Genomic DNA, 17,475 nt, shown 5'->3' on the forward strand with positions numbered 1-17,475 from the left:
ATTTTTCTGTCTTTGGTTTTTAGCAGTTTTAATTTGGTATGGCTATAGGCAATTTATGTGAATTTATTCTGCTTGAGGTTTGTAGTGATTCTTGAATATGTCTTCTGTCTTTTTTTTCTGTTTTATAAAATTCTCAGTCTGCTCTGTTCTTTGAAGTTTCTAACTGATTTTTTAGCTCTGTCATGATGCTACATTGGTCCTCAATTTGATGCCTAAAGTTTATAACCACCCTTTTCATAACATTCTGTTATTTTACACATTACCTTTGAGCTTTGTTTTGTTGCACTCACTTTCTTATTAAGTTTTGTATTGTGAAACAATCCTTTAATCCAGAAGAGGGAATGGTGGCTGTAAGGGGACAAGTCAACTGAAGTAGTATGTTGCCCAGGCTGGAGTGCAGGGGCACGTCATGGCCCACTGCAGCCTCAGTCTCCTGGGCTCAAGTGATCCTCCTGCCTCAGCCTGCCGAATAGCTAGGACTACAGGTGTGTGTCACCACACCCAGTTAATTTTTTTTTAAGAGAAGGAGTCTCGTTTTGTTGCCGAGGCTGTTCTCACTCCTGGCCTCAAATGATCCCCCTGCCTTGGATATTTACTCTTGTTTGTTTGTTTGTTTGTCTTTAAAATATCTGGGCTTGACTGGGCATAGTGGCTCATGCCTGTAATCTCAGCACTTTGGGAGGCTGAGGTGGGAGGATTGCTCAAGACCAGAAGTTCAAGACGAGCCTGGGCAACATAGTGAGATGCTGTCTCTACAAAACATAAAAAAATTTTATTTAAAACTCTGGGTTCTCCTTTTTCCTCAGAAATGTTTTAAATGTTTTATATCAAAGTTTCCTTCCCCTGAACAATGTGAAGTCTTGGCATTTTTTATTCTGTCAGGAAGAAGCAGCCCTCCTGGTTACTGGTTCTCTCCATCCACTTTGCTTCTCTCTAGGATTTGTTGACTCCCAGTACCATTTCTGAAGGATGAGGGTGGGTGAGGAGCTAAGGCAGGCCATGCTTTTCTACTCTTCTTTAGAACCCTCTGTTTCTCCTCTTGGTAACTAGTGTATGAAATTCATTGCAATATATTATTCCCTTTTCGTGAGGTTGCTATTGGTAAAATGTTTTTACTGATGTTTAGTATAGTTTCCTCATTTTTAGAAATTCACATTCAGTAAGCCTAGTTTTGTGTTTGTGTGTGTGTGTGTGTGTGTGTGTGTGTGTGTGTGTGTGTGTTTGGTGGTGTTTTCCCATTTTGGTAGGTACAGGGGAGGAAAAATATATGATACAGTTTCAACTGGAACACTTAGATATTTTCAAGCATGGCCTGTAATGCACCCTGTTCATAAGGCAATTTTGGCCTGTGTCCCCAGTACATTTTCAAGTGGTCTGGAACATAAGTGATGAGGTAGAAGAAGGAGGAAGAAGAGCAGATGGAGGGGCAGTCAGAAGCAAGAACAAAAAAGCAGGGGGCACTGGGGCGGATGGAAGTGAAATGTGGGGTGTGAGCAGAAGAGACAGGGAAGAAGCCGGAACAGAGGTTACAGCGAGACTTATCAGGGCCACAGATATTCTGAGGTGCTGGAAGATTTTGAGTATCCCTACAGTCACACTTCTTTTGGCTGTTGGTTATTTGGGTAGAATTCTGCCTTCCTATGGACCGTATCAGTCTTGGCATCTGCAGAGGTGACAAGATGGCGGTCTGTGAGGACAGTGAGGAAGCACTTAGACTCAGCACCCACATTGGCACCAACAGGCCGCTGGCTTTCCCATCAGCCGGGACTGCCTTTGGTAAAGCTCTGTGCAGATGTTGGTCCCTTTCATCATGCTGACTGAGTTCAGCACAAACAGCTTGTTTACTCCCGACAGTCAGTGAACTGAAAGTCAGTGAGTTGATGACCTGAAAGAAAATTAATGCACTGTCCAGATTCGTGCAAGCAAGAACGGGAAATGACAAAAATACCATGGAATAAAATAGAATCTGGGGTCCTTCACGGTTTGATGTCTTGGGGCTGCAGTGAGGCAACAAAAAATATTCCATAGTAAAATAACATGTGGAAAGAGGCCTGGCATTACAGCTGGTGCATGAAGTGTGACCTATGCTTTCAAGTGGGTGGAAGCTTCTTGAGGAAAAATGATCTTGGAGAGTTACTGCTTCCTACCTTATCCCCTCATGAAAGGGGGCTGGGTTCTGGCTGAGGACAGGGATATTCATCCTCAACAGCAGAACCTCTAGGAGACAACTGGCAAATGTGTATTGTTTCGCAAAGATAATTTCTTCTGCAGTACCGCAGAATATATTATTTTCTTTAATTAAAAACAAATTGGTTGGGGCAGATTTGGGGCGAAAATGACCGGTCAGACGTGTGGAATGCCAAGTTTCTATGCATTAGGAGCAAACTTTGATGGAGCAGGATCACCACTCTGCTTGAAACTGACTAGCAGTGGGGAGGGAGTTCTACTAGGCCACCGTTTTAAATGGATAAGAATATGGGCACCAAGGAGAGGCTGGGATGAGAAGAGATGCTCTCACCAGCTAGGCTGTGACAGCGATTTGCTCACCAGTATGTGAGGGTGTGTGTTGTGTGCATGTATGTGGTGCACACCCGTGTGTGTTTTTGTATTCAATTGGTCCTTCAACAATGGCGTCTTTTCAGAGGGTCTTTGGGGTGTTATGAGAGACTATGGGTACAAGTAATTCATTCCATGTAATTTAGAAGTGGGCCTATAGTCCTCTTGTGTTTTGGGAGACTGTGCTCCTGGAAATTGATCTCAGTGCGGAACAGTTTTAAGGTAGGGATGAAGAGAAGCTTGGGATCTGAGCTGTTGCAGATTTTCCCCATTTTCCTCCCGGAACCATTTACTTTTTCACTCAGTCAAGAATACCTATAAGAATACCTATAGTAGATAAGCACTGTTGTACTTTAGGGACACAGTGCCTTGGGCCCTGCCCCGCAAGCAGCTCATTACTATTGCTAGTGTGTCAGTTAGCTTTTTCTGCATAATAGACCATCCTCAAAAAGCTTAGTGGCATGAAACAACAATCATTTATTCTGCTCCAGTTCTTTGAGTCAGCAGTTTGGGCTGGGCTCACTCAGGTGAATGTGGTCAGCCAGAGCTGACTGATCTAGGGTGGCCTCAGTTGGGACGTTTGCCTCTCCTTCATGGGGTCTTTTATCTTTCAGCATCCCGGTTTGTTCACATGGCAGCTGGCAGGGCTCCAAGGCAGAGAGCAAAGGCATGCAACACTTTCATTGCATTCAGTAGGTCAAAACAAAGGACGAGGTCAGCCCAGATTCTAGAGATGGAAAAACAGGCCCAAACTTTTCATGGGAAGTCATGCAAAGGCACATTGCAAAAGGACTTGATGCAGGAAAAAGTGGAGATTTGTGGCCATTACTGCAATCTGTCTTCCACAGCCAGTAAGGACACACATGTGCATAAGCAATCTAATTCCCTTATCCTGAGGTCAAAGATACAAGTCATGACGTTAAATCTCAGTGTGACTTGTCTATATGTTTTGGGTAAATTGTAGAGAAAAGTTCTGTCATAGTGACATTCATTTCATTTTGTTGTTTTTGAAGGAAGGACAGTACTTCAATGCAAAACCTGATGTTCGTTCAGAATATTGGGTGAAAATTTGTGCACACAAAATCATTGAAGTTCAATCCTATAGGATGCAAGAGAGATTCTGTCCCATATGCTCCAAGGGGGAAGGGAGTATTTATCCTATTCACCAGTGATCCCAAGCTCTAGCACATAGTCAGCACTCAGTGAGGTCTGTTGAATGAAGGAGCGGGTCAGTGCAGAATTTGAAATGAGGATATAACAGGGAATGTGAAGGGAGGCGCCTGGTTGAGCACTGGGAGCCTGTATTTGAATTCTACAAGGCTGATAAGAATGGTCCAGCCATCTGATGTGTTTTTTGTGTGAGGTTTTGTGAATAGGACACAATGGGGTATAATCATTGGCCATCCTTTTCTAAGCATAAAACACACATGCATTTGATATTTATCAGTGATGTTTGCTCTTCATCCACTCTTTCCCTTTTCTGACTGAGGACACATGTAAAGTGAATGGGCTTACATTTCAGGAGCAGATCAGAAAAGATTGTTAAATTTTATGTATAACTCTGTCAGTCATTAAATAAGCAAGATACAGAGTCTTATTCTCTTAATAGCCTTTAGAAATAAGCCAGATACCCACAAATCTAGTTTCAGAACCCAGGAGTGCACCACATGACACCTCAGCATTCCATCTAGACCTTGACTCTGGAGCTCTGTGCATTTTGTTCTTCCAAAGTTGAAAGTTAAGTGGGAGAACCAGTCTGTTTTAATAATTTAAGTGTATCTTCCAGCAGGACTTGGCTTTCAAAGACCATTGAGAGAGGGGAAGCTCAAAGGGCTGCTGCTGTCTTCTGAGGACACCAGCTTCTTGAGCTTTCCTGACCAGTTGATTCCCCTCTCGTCGGACTGTCCTTACATTCTGGGCTCCTAGTTGTGGGGCTCTATTGAAACTTATTCAGTTGGATTCAGAATACTTTACAGCATCATCCCATGACTTGGAAGTTTTACAAAGAACAAATCAGTGTTTTAAAAGATGCATTGGGGGCCGGGCGTGGTGACTCATGACTGTAATCCCAGCACTTTGGGAGGCCGAGATGGGCGGATCATGAAGTCAGGAATTTGAGACCAGCCTGACCAACATGGTGAAACCCTGTCTCTACTAAAAATACAAAAATTACCTGGGCGTGGTGGTGTGCACCTGTAATCCCAGCTACTCGGGAGGCTGAGGCAGGAAAATCACTTGAACTCGGGAGGTGGAGGTTGCAGTGAGCCTAGATTGCGCCATTGCACTCCAGCCTAGGAGACAGAGAGAGACTCTGTCTTAAAAAAAAAAAAAAAAAGATGCATTTTTAACTTAATTATAAAATACATACAAACCATAAGGCAACAAACCAGGTGTTTATCAAGCATAAACACAGATATTTAGGCCTTGACACAATGAAGAAATCAAATATTGCCAGCACCCTAAAAGTCCTGTTTGTACCAGACCCAATCATCACCCCTTCTCTCTTACCCAAGTGTAACCACCATCCTGAGTTTCGACATCCATAGATTAATTCTGCCTGTTTTTTAGCTTTATATAAATAGAATCAACACAGAGTGTGCTCTTTTGTGCCTGGCTTAACATTATGGCCATGCAATTCATCTGTTTTGTTGTGGGAAGCAGTGGTTGGTTCATGTTTATTGATGTACAGATTTGCATTGTTTGAGTATCCTGTAATTGATGTACCGGTTCTGCAGTTAATGGACACTCGAATTGCTTCCAGTTTTTTACGATTATGAACATTCTTAGGCATGTCTTTTGGTGCCCATATGCACACATTACTGTTAAGTGTATATTTAGGAGTGGAATTGCTGTGTCATGGAGCATCCATATGTTCAATTTTAGTAGAGATGCACAAACAGTTTTCCATCGTGGTTGTTCCAGTTCACACTCCCACTAACAGTGCTGTATATCCTAGTTAACATGTGATATTGTCGATCTGTTTAATTTTAGCCATTCTGGTGCTATGCAATGGTATCTCATTATGACTATCTTACTAGTGAGGTTGAGCTTCTTTCCACGTTTAATGACTAGTCTGATATGTTTCTGATGATGTGCCAATTCAAATATCTTGCCAATTTTTCTATGGTTTGTCTATCTACTTAGTATAGATTTGTGGGAGTCCTTTTTAAATTCTGGATACGAGCCCTTTGGAGTTATATGTGTTGCAGATATCTTCTCTAACTCTGCCTTGCATTGTAACTCTCTTCGTGGTAGCTTTTAATGAACAGAAGATCTTAATTTTAATGTAATCTAATTATCTGTCCTTGTGCCAATACCACAGCCTTAAAAGGTAATTCAGTTTTATAGTAAATCTTGAAATGTTTTGCATATGTCTTCCAGCTTTTTCTTGTTTTTCAATATTGCCTTGTCTATTCTTGGTTCATTGCATTTCCATAAACTTTAGCATTCAGTTAATGTCTGAGATTTTTTATTAGAATTGTATTAGATCTATATAGATCAATTTGGACAGAATTGCCAACTTAGCAATCTTGAGCCTTCTGCTACATGATCATGATCTATTCCTCCATTCATTTAAGTCTTCTTTAATTTTGCTCAGCAATGTCTTATATAATTCCATGTAGAAGTCTTGCACATCTTTTGTTAGATTTATTCCTATGTGTTTGGTTTTTTTTAATGTTATTGTAAATGGCATCCTTTTAAATTTTAATTTTCTATTTATTGACAAGATTTAGAAATTCAATTGATGTTTATATTTACTGTAGACCTAGTATCCCTAATAAAGTCACATGTTTTTTGTTGTTGTTGTTTTTGAGTTGTTGTTTTTGTTTTTGAGTCTCACTCTGTCACCCAGGCTGGAGTGCAGTAATGTGATCTTGGCTCACTGCAACCTCCACCTTCTCGGTTCAAGCAATTCTCATGTCTCATCCTCCTGAATAGCTGGGATTACAGGCATATGCCACCATGCCTGGCTGTTTTTTTGGTATTTTATTAGAGATGGGGGTTCGCCATGTTGACCAGGCTGGTCTCGAACTCCTGGCTTCAAGTGATCCACCTGCCTGGACCTCCCAAAGTGCTGGGATTACAGGTGTGAGCCATCATGCCCGGTCTAAGCTCAGATGTTAATTGTAATTAATTGTAATGTTCATATGTAGATTCTTTGGGTTTATCTATGATATGCAGTCATATCATCTGTGAATAATAACAGTATTATTTATTCTGTCCCAGCCCTTATGCTTTTAATTTCCTTTTCTTGTGTTCTGTACTGGCTCTGTGCCTTTGGAGCTAATGAGGTTTTTCCCTCTTTCCTTCCAGATGAGGCTGAGGCACACATTGACTATGAAGATAACTTCCCTGATGACAGATCTGTGTCATTCAGAGAGCTCATGGAGGATTCCCGGACAGAGGCAGAAGAGGACAGGAGTCAGGAAGACTCGTCTGAGAAGGCTCCAAAACAGGACCATCTGGTCTCCATTTCTGTGGGGAGAGAAAACATAGCCCAGGATAAAGGCTTTGTGCCAACCACAGGCTTGCCTGGCGCTGGGAGCAGTGTCTCTGCAGACTCGCCAGGATCGCGGCTGCTCCAGAAGCACTTGTTCTGGTTTCCTGCTGAGGCTTTCCACAAGCCTGGGTTGGAAAAGGAGGTGGATGATGACACCAAAAAGCAGTTTTCTGCTGGAGACAACCACAGTGGTGTAAAATTGGTCCCAGGTGAACCTGAAACTAAGGTGATCTATGACAACACTGATGGTCCCTTGGGGCCATTTGTGGGCAAGAATGATAGCAAGGCAGGGGATCCAGTGGTGAGCAGCAGTGATGAGTCCTGGTTAGATGGCTACCCTGTGACAGATGGGGCTTGGAGGAAGACAGAGGCAGAAGAGGAAGAAGATGGGGACAGAGGGGATGGGTCAGTAGGACTAGATGAAAACATCCTACTTACTCCTGATCAGCCCATTCTTGTGGAAGTTAAGAAGCCCTGGAGTAGCACCCTCACACCAAGCGAGGGCATGACCCATAGTTCAGTTCTTCCATCTCAAATGCTAGATGTGGAAGCTTTGGCGCTCAGACCCGTGAGTGTGTCCGAGACTGAGGGCAATGGGGATGGTGACTTGACCAAGTACCAGTCAACTCTATCCTGGAGATTCACCACAGAGGAGTCTCCGATGGCCACCCTGCCCTATGAGCTTACCAGCTCCACCCTGGAGATATTAACAGCGACCACTGTCAAGCAGACACCTAACCACATCCCCTCAACGATCATGGCAACCACCCAGCCTCCAGGAGAAACCACTGCTCCTGAGATCCAGGACAGCTTCCCATACCTGCTGTCTGAAGACTTCTTCGGACAGGAAGGCCCCGGGCCGGGTACGAGCGAGGAGCTTCATCCCACCTTGGAGTCCTGTGTGGGGGGCGGATGTCCTGGCCTCAGTAGAGGCCCTGTGATCGCCACCATTGTCACCGTCCTGTGCCTACTGCTGCTCCTGGCAGGTGTGGGGATGGTGTGGGGCTACCGCAAGTACCAGCACAAGAGCTCCGTGTACAAGCTGAATGTTGGCCAGCGGCAGGCTCGGCACTACCACCAGCAGATCGAGATGGAGAAGGTCTAGGCACCTTCGGAGTGGGTTCTCCCAAAGCCACTGGGGAGGAAAATAACTGTGACACATCACACTGATAATTTACTAGAGCATGACGCAGGTGGACTGGGGCTCATCATGTTTTCCTCAGCCCTTTGTTTTAAAGGCTGAGAAGTGTCTCTGGAGCACCTAGGAGGGCAGGGAGGCTTTGGTGGCATCATCACTCACATCAGTGTCTTCACCATCTGCCGTGGAATTGACTACACTAATCCCAGACCTGTGCTTGGGCCCTGCTTCCAGTGTGAGGTTGAAAATCGCCCCTTCTTTCATCACAGTATTATTATTATTATTGTTTTGTTTTTGTTTTTGTTTTTGTTTTTTGAGATGGAGTCTCATGCTGTTGCCCAGGCTGGAGTGCAGTGGCACAATCTGAGCTCACTGCAACCTCTGCCTCCCAAGTTCAAGCAATTCTCCTGCCTCAGCCTCCCAAGTAGTTGGGATTACAGGCATGCACCACCATGCCCGGCTAATTTTTTTTGTATTTTTAGTAGAAATGGAGTTTCACCATGTTGGCCAGACTGGTCAAGAACTCCTGACCTCAAGTGATCCACCCTCCTTTGCCTCCCAAAGTGCTAGGATTCCAGGTGTGGGCCACATGACAGTATTACCTTTTTGAAGAAAGAAGATCACCAGCTTCATGCCCTGAAATTTTATAAATAGCCATGATAAACCAAGTGTATGAGAGCAGTATTATTTAGGACATGGATATTGAATTATTGGGAGAGGAATATGGAAGAATAATGGGTTGTTTCCTTTTAATGTTGTGATGTTGCTGAGGGCAGATGAACCAAGAGCCAGGACACAGTCCAGAAGCTCTGAGGTTTCTTTTTTCATTGTTTCTTGAAATTAGAGGGAATTTAAGACTGACATTTTATTGGGGGAGGTGAGGAATGAAGAAACACACATCCCCCTCTGTTCCCTCCATTTTGTGGGACAGCCTATCATTTATTATATTTTATTTTCAATCTTTCCTGGTTAAGGATTTGCTATTATTTTTTAAAAACAAAGTTAGCTTTGTACCAGTAAGTACCATTTCCTCTCAGAAGCAGTGGCCTAGTTGTCCTTGACCAGTCTGTGCCTAGGAATGTCTTGGAATTTTTGCCAGGACTAACAAAACTCAGTCCTTGGTTTCCTCTCTCAGGATTAACCATTTCTCTGAACTCCAGTAGAGGGAATGACACGGGAGAAAAAAAAAAAAAAGAAATGTTTTCAGAGGGCCGAACACCAGGATATCAAGTATGGGCACATATTTGATGGAGAAGCAGAGGAATCTGTAAAAGAGTATGAAATGATCTGTGCTGGTCTGTTCTCTAGTGTGGAAACCGGGAGCTCTGTGGAAACAGAATCCATCCTGTCTGTTGGGCAACCGATTTCATGGCATCTAAATCATTTCTTAGGGTGGCTCAGCCAGTATGGTTTATGGCAGTGGTTCTCAAAGTGTGGTCCTCAGACCAGTAGCATCAGCATCACCTGGGAATTTGTTGGAGATGCAAATTCTCTAGTCCCACCCTAGACTCAGGAAACAGGAACCCTGGGAGTAGGGCCCAGTTCTCTGTGTTTTTAACAAGCCCTCCAGGTGATTTTGATGTGCACTCAAGTTTGAGAGCCTATTGGTTTATAATAAGCTCAAATGTGAACTTCAAGGCCAGCTGAACTCCTAAAGGCACAGAAGATGAGTATGTGGTGTGTGTTGTGTGGAAGTCAGGCATGGCTGTGTGCAGCTGAGGTGGCATTTGAAGCTGCCCAAATGCTACCTGCAATAGTCTCCTGTATGTTGGCACAGAAATGAAACATGTTATATTTTTCTAATATGAATCACCTTCTTGGAAATAGTTACCAGTGGTAAAAGGTGAACACAATACATTTATTTTGAGACACCATAGGAGTCTAAGTGTTTTTGTGTGGTAGAGGGAAATCCTGATCTTTTTTATGATTGAAAAATTGTTGGTGTTTTACCTAAGGAAAAAAGAATTCACAACATGCTTTCTACCCTGCCACCTCTTTTCAGCAAGCTTTGGAAAAATACTAGGTGAAGTAGCCATAAAGAAAAGCAGCATAATCGAAGATCTTAGTCCCCATAGTTGGGTAAAATAAAGCCTGAAGGCACCAACTAGAATACCTATGCATCAGATGAAGTCAAGAACAATAGGAATAAAATGCTTTCTGCATGTAGCCAAAGCAAAACATAATAGAATAAAAGCCAGAGACTGTATATATTTATAAATTAGATCCTAATCTACTGCAAGAAAACTTTTCTATTTTTAACTATATAAAATAACCTCTGTTCCAGCATTGGGACTGTGTTAGTAACTATTATTATGGAATAACCCAAAACATTGAATTTATACCAACAAATAAATAGGCAATATTAATACATGTGTATTAATAAATTTATTACAAATTATCAATACATGTAAATGTTTTATTTGTAGACATGAACTGTGAAATAAACCCAACACATCAGTTTTTAAGATCTTATTGGTGTGGTATCCTCTAAATTAATGTTATAGAATCTAAAACTGCATGTTGAAAGGGAATGATTAAAATACTATAAATCTAAATTGTATATCATGCATGTTTTGAGAATGGTGAATGTTTAATGCTCATGAAAATTGGGGGAGGGGGTTCTATTAACACAAAGCTTCTGAGATATTTAAAATAAATAATTATTGCCCCAACAGTTGCTGAATGTATTTTATTTCTAGGCTACTGCACCATGGTTTAAAAAAAAAAAAAATCTCACTGGGCACAGTGGCTCACACTGGTAATCCCAGTACATTGGGAGGCTGAGGCAGGCAGATCACTTGAGGTCAGGAGTTCAAGACCAGCCTGGCCAACATGGTGAAGCCTTTTCTGTACTAAAAATACAAAAATTAGCTGGGCGTGGTAGTGCACGCTTGTAGTACCAGCTACTCGGGAGGCTGTGGCAGGAGAACTGCTTGAACGGGGAGGTGGAGGTTGCAGCGAACTGAGATCATGCTACTGCACTCCAGTCTGGGGGGACAGAGCAAGGCTCCATCTAAAAAAAAAAAAAAAAAAAAAAAAAAAATTCTCTAGTAATCTTGAAAATAATGTCTTAATACTTACTATATCTAAGATCTAAGACTGTCCTTTCTAAACCTACCTCTCAGCTATGTTACCTCCTGCAGCAGGATTTTAGGGAAGTTTGTGGCACTCTTGCCCCTCCTCCCTCCCTACTTCCCTCTTCCTTGCCCCAACCAGAGACCACTCACTTCACTGCAACGAAACACCCAGGACCTCACTATTCAAAGTGCGGCTCCTGCCCCGGTAGCCCAGGCACTGCAAGCAAGTACACAATCTCAGGCCGCACCCCAGGACTGCTGAATCAGGATCTGCATCTAACAGGATGCCCAGGTGGCGGGCATGAATGGTAAAGCTTGAGAAGCGCTGGCCTAAGAGAGAACTGATTATCCCCTTTCTCTTCACAGGACACTCAAAGGAGTAATTAGAGGGTTAGCTGAAGGGACTGTTCACAAAGGTGTGGGGAGAGTTAGGGGAACCATCAAGGGATGGTGGGGACCTGTTAGGGAGCCAACAAGAGCTCAGCAATAGGAAAGGCCCTGCAGGACAAGGGCTCTGGCCTCAAAGAGAATGCAGCCAGTGTCCAACTGTGGCCTGGAGGAAGCAAAGATTTTAAGGACCCAGACCTTGTCTCACCCTGCCATCTCTTGCTGGCATGTCCCAGTGGCAACTGGAAATCAGAGGGTGAAGAAGTCCAGGCAATGGAACCATAGAGGTCAGGCTCCTGGGACACCAGGCATGTTGGAGGGGCATGTTGGAAGAGATGTGGAAGGGCAACTAGCAAATCCAGCTCAGACACCATCAGCACCAATCCCATCTGCCTTACGTCCATTTTCACGTCCATGACCACCACAGATCCATGCCTCCCAAGCCTTCCAATGTTGTGGACATTGTTGATGCCCCTCCCAGGTCCCCTTTGCTAGGTAGGTGAACCCATCTTCCAGCTGCCCTGAGTGTTGGCTGCTAAAATGCTCATAAGCACATAAGTGTACCCTTCCAGTGCAGAGAAATGCCCTTGGCCTACTGGGAGTTCCCTCACCCAAGAAGTTAGACCACCTTATACTCTGCTAGGGCAGCCTATAACCAATGACCAGCTGTCATGGGAATGCAAAAGGCTGGCCTCCTTGCCTCAAGGTGGGACCAACTCCAATGTGATTCATGCTCCAGAGCTCCCATAAGATCAGGCTGAAGCCAGTCTCCAACTGAAGACACATCCTTACTAGCTCCTTCCTGCTTCCCTCACACCCCTTCTCTTGAGAGCACCGCATCACTTCCCTTGCTTCAAAGGATTCTGACCTAAGACATCCATCAACTCAACTGTTATTCCCTGCACCTCCTCTCCTCCTCAGTCCAGATTTTTTCACCACATCCTCTGGAATTCTTGGGCTCATCTCCATGTCCTCCACCTCTTCTTCAGACAGCTGTTTGAACTCTCCATAACGTGGACTTCTTTTTGTGCTGGCTGGTTCCTCACTCTTTCCACCTGCCTCCTTCTACTATTCTTTCTCCTGCCTGCCCCTTAGTGACATGCATGGAGCATAGTTGCTGTTGACAGTCACACCTGAAGATGTGTTGGGTCCCTGTCTGAAACAGATTCCAAATGTTTTTCCTAGTGGGATTCCAGATCTCCTCTGAAAGACAATCTTCCTGGGGAGAGGCATGAGCCTCTACTGCCCGACAGGACCTCAGCCAGCTCATGGCTAGCAAGGACCAGTCCTCCTGCATGAGATCCAGGAGTCCCTGGTGTGAAGTTTCTACTTTGTTAGATGAATGTCAGAAATTTCACAGACCTGAGAAAACAGAGCTCATTATAACACAGCTTCTAGAATGTGGTGAAGACATCCCCGTCCAGTGGATAGAACAGAAAATAGAGAATAAGCAAAGTAAAACATTTAATGTGATGTAAAAAAACAAAAAGCTTTTGTTTTCAACTATTTTCTGAGTTCTAATTTTCAACAAGAGTGAGCTTGTACATACCACACTAACCCAAAGAGAGGAGGCAGAGAAAGACATCAGCAGTGGCCTTTGGAGTTTGGCCTACTGACTGCCACCCTAAAGTGGGAGATAAAACTCTGGAATCTTTATCTTGTGTCTGTTGGCCAAATTGCTTACTTCCTTCCTATTCTCTTCTTATAAAATGAGGCACTAATATCTTACCTGCTAGCTCCAAGAGGATATACAGCCAACTCATTCATTCAACAAGCAACGAAAGTCAGCTATTTGTGTGGGGACAATGTCAGGTGCCAGGATATGTGGCCGGCTAAGGATAACCATGGCTGCTCTTGATTCTTATTTCTGGGGTAGGAGTGGGTCAGTCAAGGCAAAGCCGGGCTGTCATGGTGTCTTCTCTTTCAGGGAGATGTCATGGGGACAGGCATGGGGATCGGTCTTGCCCCTGGCTGCAGGCACAGGAAGTCCCATGCATAAAACCTTTGGCTGAGGCTTACTTAAGGTTCCTTTCCGTTTTTTCTTTGCTCCCTTGTACATAGTTTAAACTCTCCACACTAGGTCATTCAGGCCTGGAGTCACCAGAAAAAAAGAAGTCCCTGTTTGGGGGATGGCAGATGATCAAGAGTTCAGACAGCTGCGATGAAGGATTAGTTGTGGGTTTTTCTCAGTGCCTTGCTACAAACTGTGTTGCAGTTCCATGTTCCGACACTATTAAATAATGTTTTCTCTGGCACCGATCCACCTTTTCCCTACAGTTTAAGTATTGATTTTTTTTTTTTAAACTGAAGTGGCTTCGGTTTACAGCTCACATTTAAAACTTAGAAACGTTATTTCCATAAATGTTGGCAGAAACCGGTCACTGTTTATTCCACCAGCAGTCATAATAAACCCCTTCGCACTGACAATCTAACAAATCATTTTCTGTTTGCCACTGAGGTGGGTTCAATAAAATTTTTGTGCTCTTAAAATTCCCCTAATAAGAACTGAAAGCACACATTTCCTTCCTAAGGCAGCCCTTGTGGTCAGTGCTCGCAGTGGCTCTCTTTCTGAATTCCAGAGGTGAGCACAACAGGTTAGTTGTAGTAATTAGAAAGTCTCAAAAATCAGGAAGATATTAGTATGTTGCGTATGTTGGTATGTGCTCACTTCGGTCAGTTAGTCACTTTTAATTACATGTGTGTACACAAACCTCCCCTCAGCCCTTCACTTCTCCGCAAGTCAAATGTGAACAGTAGCAGTGGCCACAAGGAGTATGTTTAGACCCTTCCCAGCGGGTGCCTCCTGCTTGGATGCCCTGAGTGGCAATGGGGCTGGACAGATGCCCCACCACGATGGGCGGCCTCCCCACCAGCCTGCAGAACCAAAGAGCAACCACTGAACTCCATGCTGATGGGCCAAAGGACAAGCGAGGCATCTTACAGCGGGCCTGGAAGCTCCCACAAAGCTTACAAATGTGTTTGTTTTTTTCAAGACAGGCCAGACTGAGGCTGAACCAATGGGGTCTCAATCCAGGAATCTTCTAGGCTCTTCCAAGAAACACAGGGAGGTGTTGGGTTGAGGTCATTGAGTGCAGCCTGCACATCAGGGTTTCACGGTAGGTTTGGAAGAACCAGCCCACTTTTTTTTTTTTTTTTTTTAAGGTTTGGTTTCCTTTGAAATAGAAATTTTGGTAACTCAGCTCCACAGCCTTCAATCAAAGCAAAGTACTGACAATATTGACTGTACTATCACCAGGGTCCTCAGGGGACATCGCTAGGGTAGGGGTGGAGGTGCTTTTCAATCCCCAGTGAAAGGAGGCCAACTTCAGAGAGTAAACGAGGACCCCCTACCATGCCAACTCAACCCATATGTGGAACAACATCATGTACAGAAAGCTCACCCCAAGCTCACAAGACAAGGACCCAACGGGACCTCTGCAGGGCACAGAGGTGGAGTAAGTCACAACACCCAACCCAGCCTGGGTCCCTGTGGACGTCGGCTTTCATTGTCTCACACAGCTGGGAAGGACATTGCAGCCCAGGGCTATAAGGGGAGTTCACAGCTGCTGGGCACACTATCTACAGACTCAGGAATCCCGGAACAGGGCGTCCACTCGCTGGGTCCTCCACTACTTTCTAGTCCTGTCTCATCACCCTCTTCCCCACTGAGTTCAAAAGGAAGTTTCTCTGGTAGAGTAGAGGGTGGGGTGAGGAAATAAAGGAGAACCCGGCATCCCGTGGGCAAAGGCCATCTCCCCCAGCAGGAAGCCACATAAGATCTGACGCATCGCTGGGATTGGGGGGCTGCTGTGGACATGGTGCATCCACCAGTAATAACACTGACTCTTCGGGTCAAACACCCCCGCTGGGAGTACAGACTCTGGGGACATGGGCAACTTCAGCCCAAGACAGAAGTGGTAGGGGACTGTCCTGGGTTGGCCACCCTCAAAAGAGAACCTGATGCAGGGATTCTTGTGCAGGTGAGTGAGGACATGGTGTCAGAGGGATGAGGGAAGCAGGATAGAACTGAAGGAGAAACAGAAGGATGCGCCCAAGTTCCCCGAGGTTGGTAGTGTTCTGAGGGATAAGGAAAGCCCAGAAAAAGCACAGTGTGTGAGTGTTCCACCCCAATTAACCACCATTACACAAAAACCCAAACACTCTATCCTTTTATTCCTTCCCAGGCTATTGCAGGAAAAGTCTTGTTTCCCAAATGCTGTGCCTTTCTCCTCTTGCCTTCAACCCTGGAGGGGCCCAACTACGCAAGTGGCTTCTTTGGGGAAGGGAATGAGCCTGAATAAAGAAAGCTCAGCTTCCAGAACACCACACTCTCTTGGTTTTCTCTGACCTTAAGGTAACTCCTTCTCAGTCTCTTTGGCTGATTTCCGATTTCCCAGAGAGCCCAAGGGCTCCATCCATGGCTCTTTTCTGTTGCTTCTCCGTAATACTCAGAGACAATCTCAGTGGCCCCTCCGGCCGCATGGCTTTAAAGGCCACTGACATGCTGATGGTTCAGTAGGGGGCGCTGTGGTGCCCTCCAGATCCCTTCACAGAGCCAGTTCCCAGGACCCCACACCCACCAACACACTACCATGCATGGTAGCCGCCAGATGCCTACAGCCTCTTTTCCAGAGACTTGCCCTCAACTGAAGCCACTTGCCTTCAAATGTACCAGCACTCCCAGAGAACTTCTCACAGCCAATAAATGACTGATAGAGGCTTTCACAGGTTCCGAGAGCACCCCCCACAATAAACCAAGTGCATTAAGATCCCTGTCTCGAGCTCTGCTGCAGACCTGACCTGAGAAAACTCTCCACTTTGATTTGCAGCCAGAACCTCCCATTCCAACCACAGACAGCCTGCTTTGCACCAAATTCCTTACTTACCCAGCCCATCCTTCCGTTTCAGTAACTGGTAACTCCATCTTTCCTGCTATTCAGGCCGAAAACCTTAATGTCATCATTAACTCTTCCTTCTCTTACACTGCACATTCAACCTCTCAGCAAATCCTATTGGCTCTGCTTTCAAAATAAATCTAGAGATTTGGCCACTTCTGTTGCTGTGGCCCAGGCCCAAGACTGGAATCTTGCAGCAGCTTCCTAACAGGTCTTCCCTCTTCCTTCTGCCCTTGTCCACTAAAGTTTTTCACAATATGGCAGCTAGAATGACCCTTGCAAAATATAAATCAATCAAGGCACTCCTCTGTTCAAACCCTCCAGTGGCTCCCATCTCACTCAGCAGAAGCCAAGTCAAGGCCCTCCACCACCTGACCTCCTCCCCAGCCGTCTCTCCTTCCATTCTCCCCTGCCCATGACTCTGCTGGGTCTCCCTGCTCTTCCCTGACCATGCAGAGCAGGGGCACTGCACATCCTGTTCCTCTGCCTTGAATGCCTTGGCCAGGATCCACTTCCCGTCTCTGCTCTAATGTCACTTTCCCAGTGAGGCCCCATTTAAAACTGCAGCCTCATCTCTAGGATTTCTTACTCCCTCCCCTGCTTTATTTTTCTCCATAGCAATTATCACTATATGATACCTTGTATATATTTATTCCTATGTATTGGCTATCTCTTTCTCCCTGTAGAATGTAAGCTCCATGAGCACAGGGAACTTTCCCGTTATTCGGTGAAGTATCTGTAGTTCCCTGGTCAATGCCTAGCACACAGTAGGTACTCAATAAACATTTACTGAAAGAATAAATGAAACTAGACAGCTCTGACTTTCTTCTTTTTCCATGTCGGAGACTTATAACTAAGCATTGTCCTCAAATGGGATTGGCCAACCGTTGTAATTTTGGAGCTGCGAAGTGGGGCAAAAGC

At 44.8% G+C, this 17,475-nt stretch overlaps 1 protein-coding gene across 1 annotated transcript in view; it reads left to right on the plus strand.

Annotated features, from left to right (window-relative positions):
• The window catches only part of SUSD5 (sushi domain containing 5), a 68,753-nt gene extending 57,884 nt beyond the window's left edge, over positions 1-10,869 (plus strand). Inside the window, exon 5 of the mRNA XM_015132382.3 lies at positions 6,871-10,869. Within this exon, the coding sequence (XP_014987868.3) occupies positions 6,871-8,162 (1,292 nt within the window). The 3' untranslated portion in view covers positions 8,163-10,869. The remainder of the gene's footprint in view (positions 1-6,870) is intronic.
• Positions 10,870-17,475: the final 6,606 nt, after the last annotated feature.

The sequence above is a fragment of the Macaca mulatta genome, chromosome 2 (assembly GCF_049350105.2).
Source record: "Macaca mulatta isolate MMU2019108-1 chromosome 2, T2T-MMU8v2.0, whole genome shotgun sequence".
NCBI classification, from domain to species: domain Eukaryota; kingdom Metazoa; phylum Chordata; class Mammalia; order Primates; family Cercopithecidae; genus Macaca; species Macaca mulatta.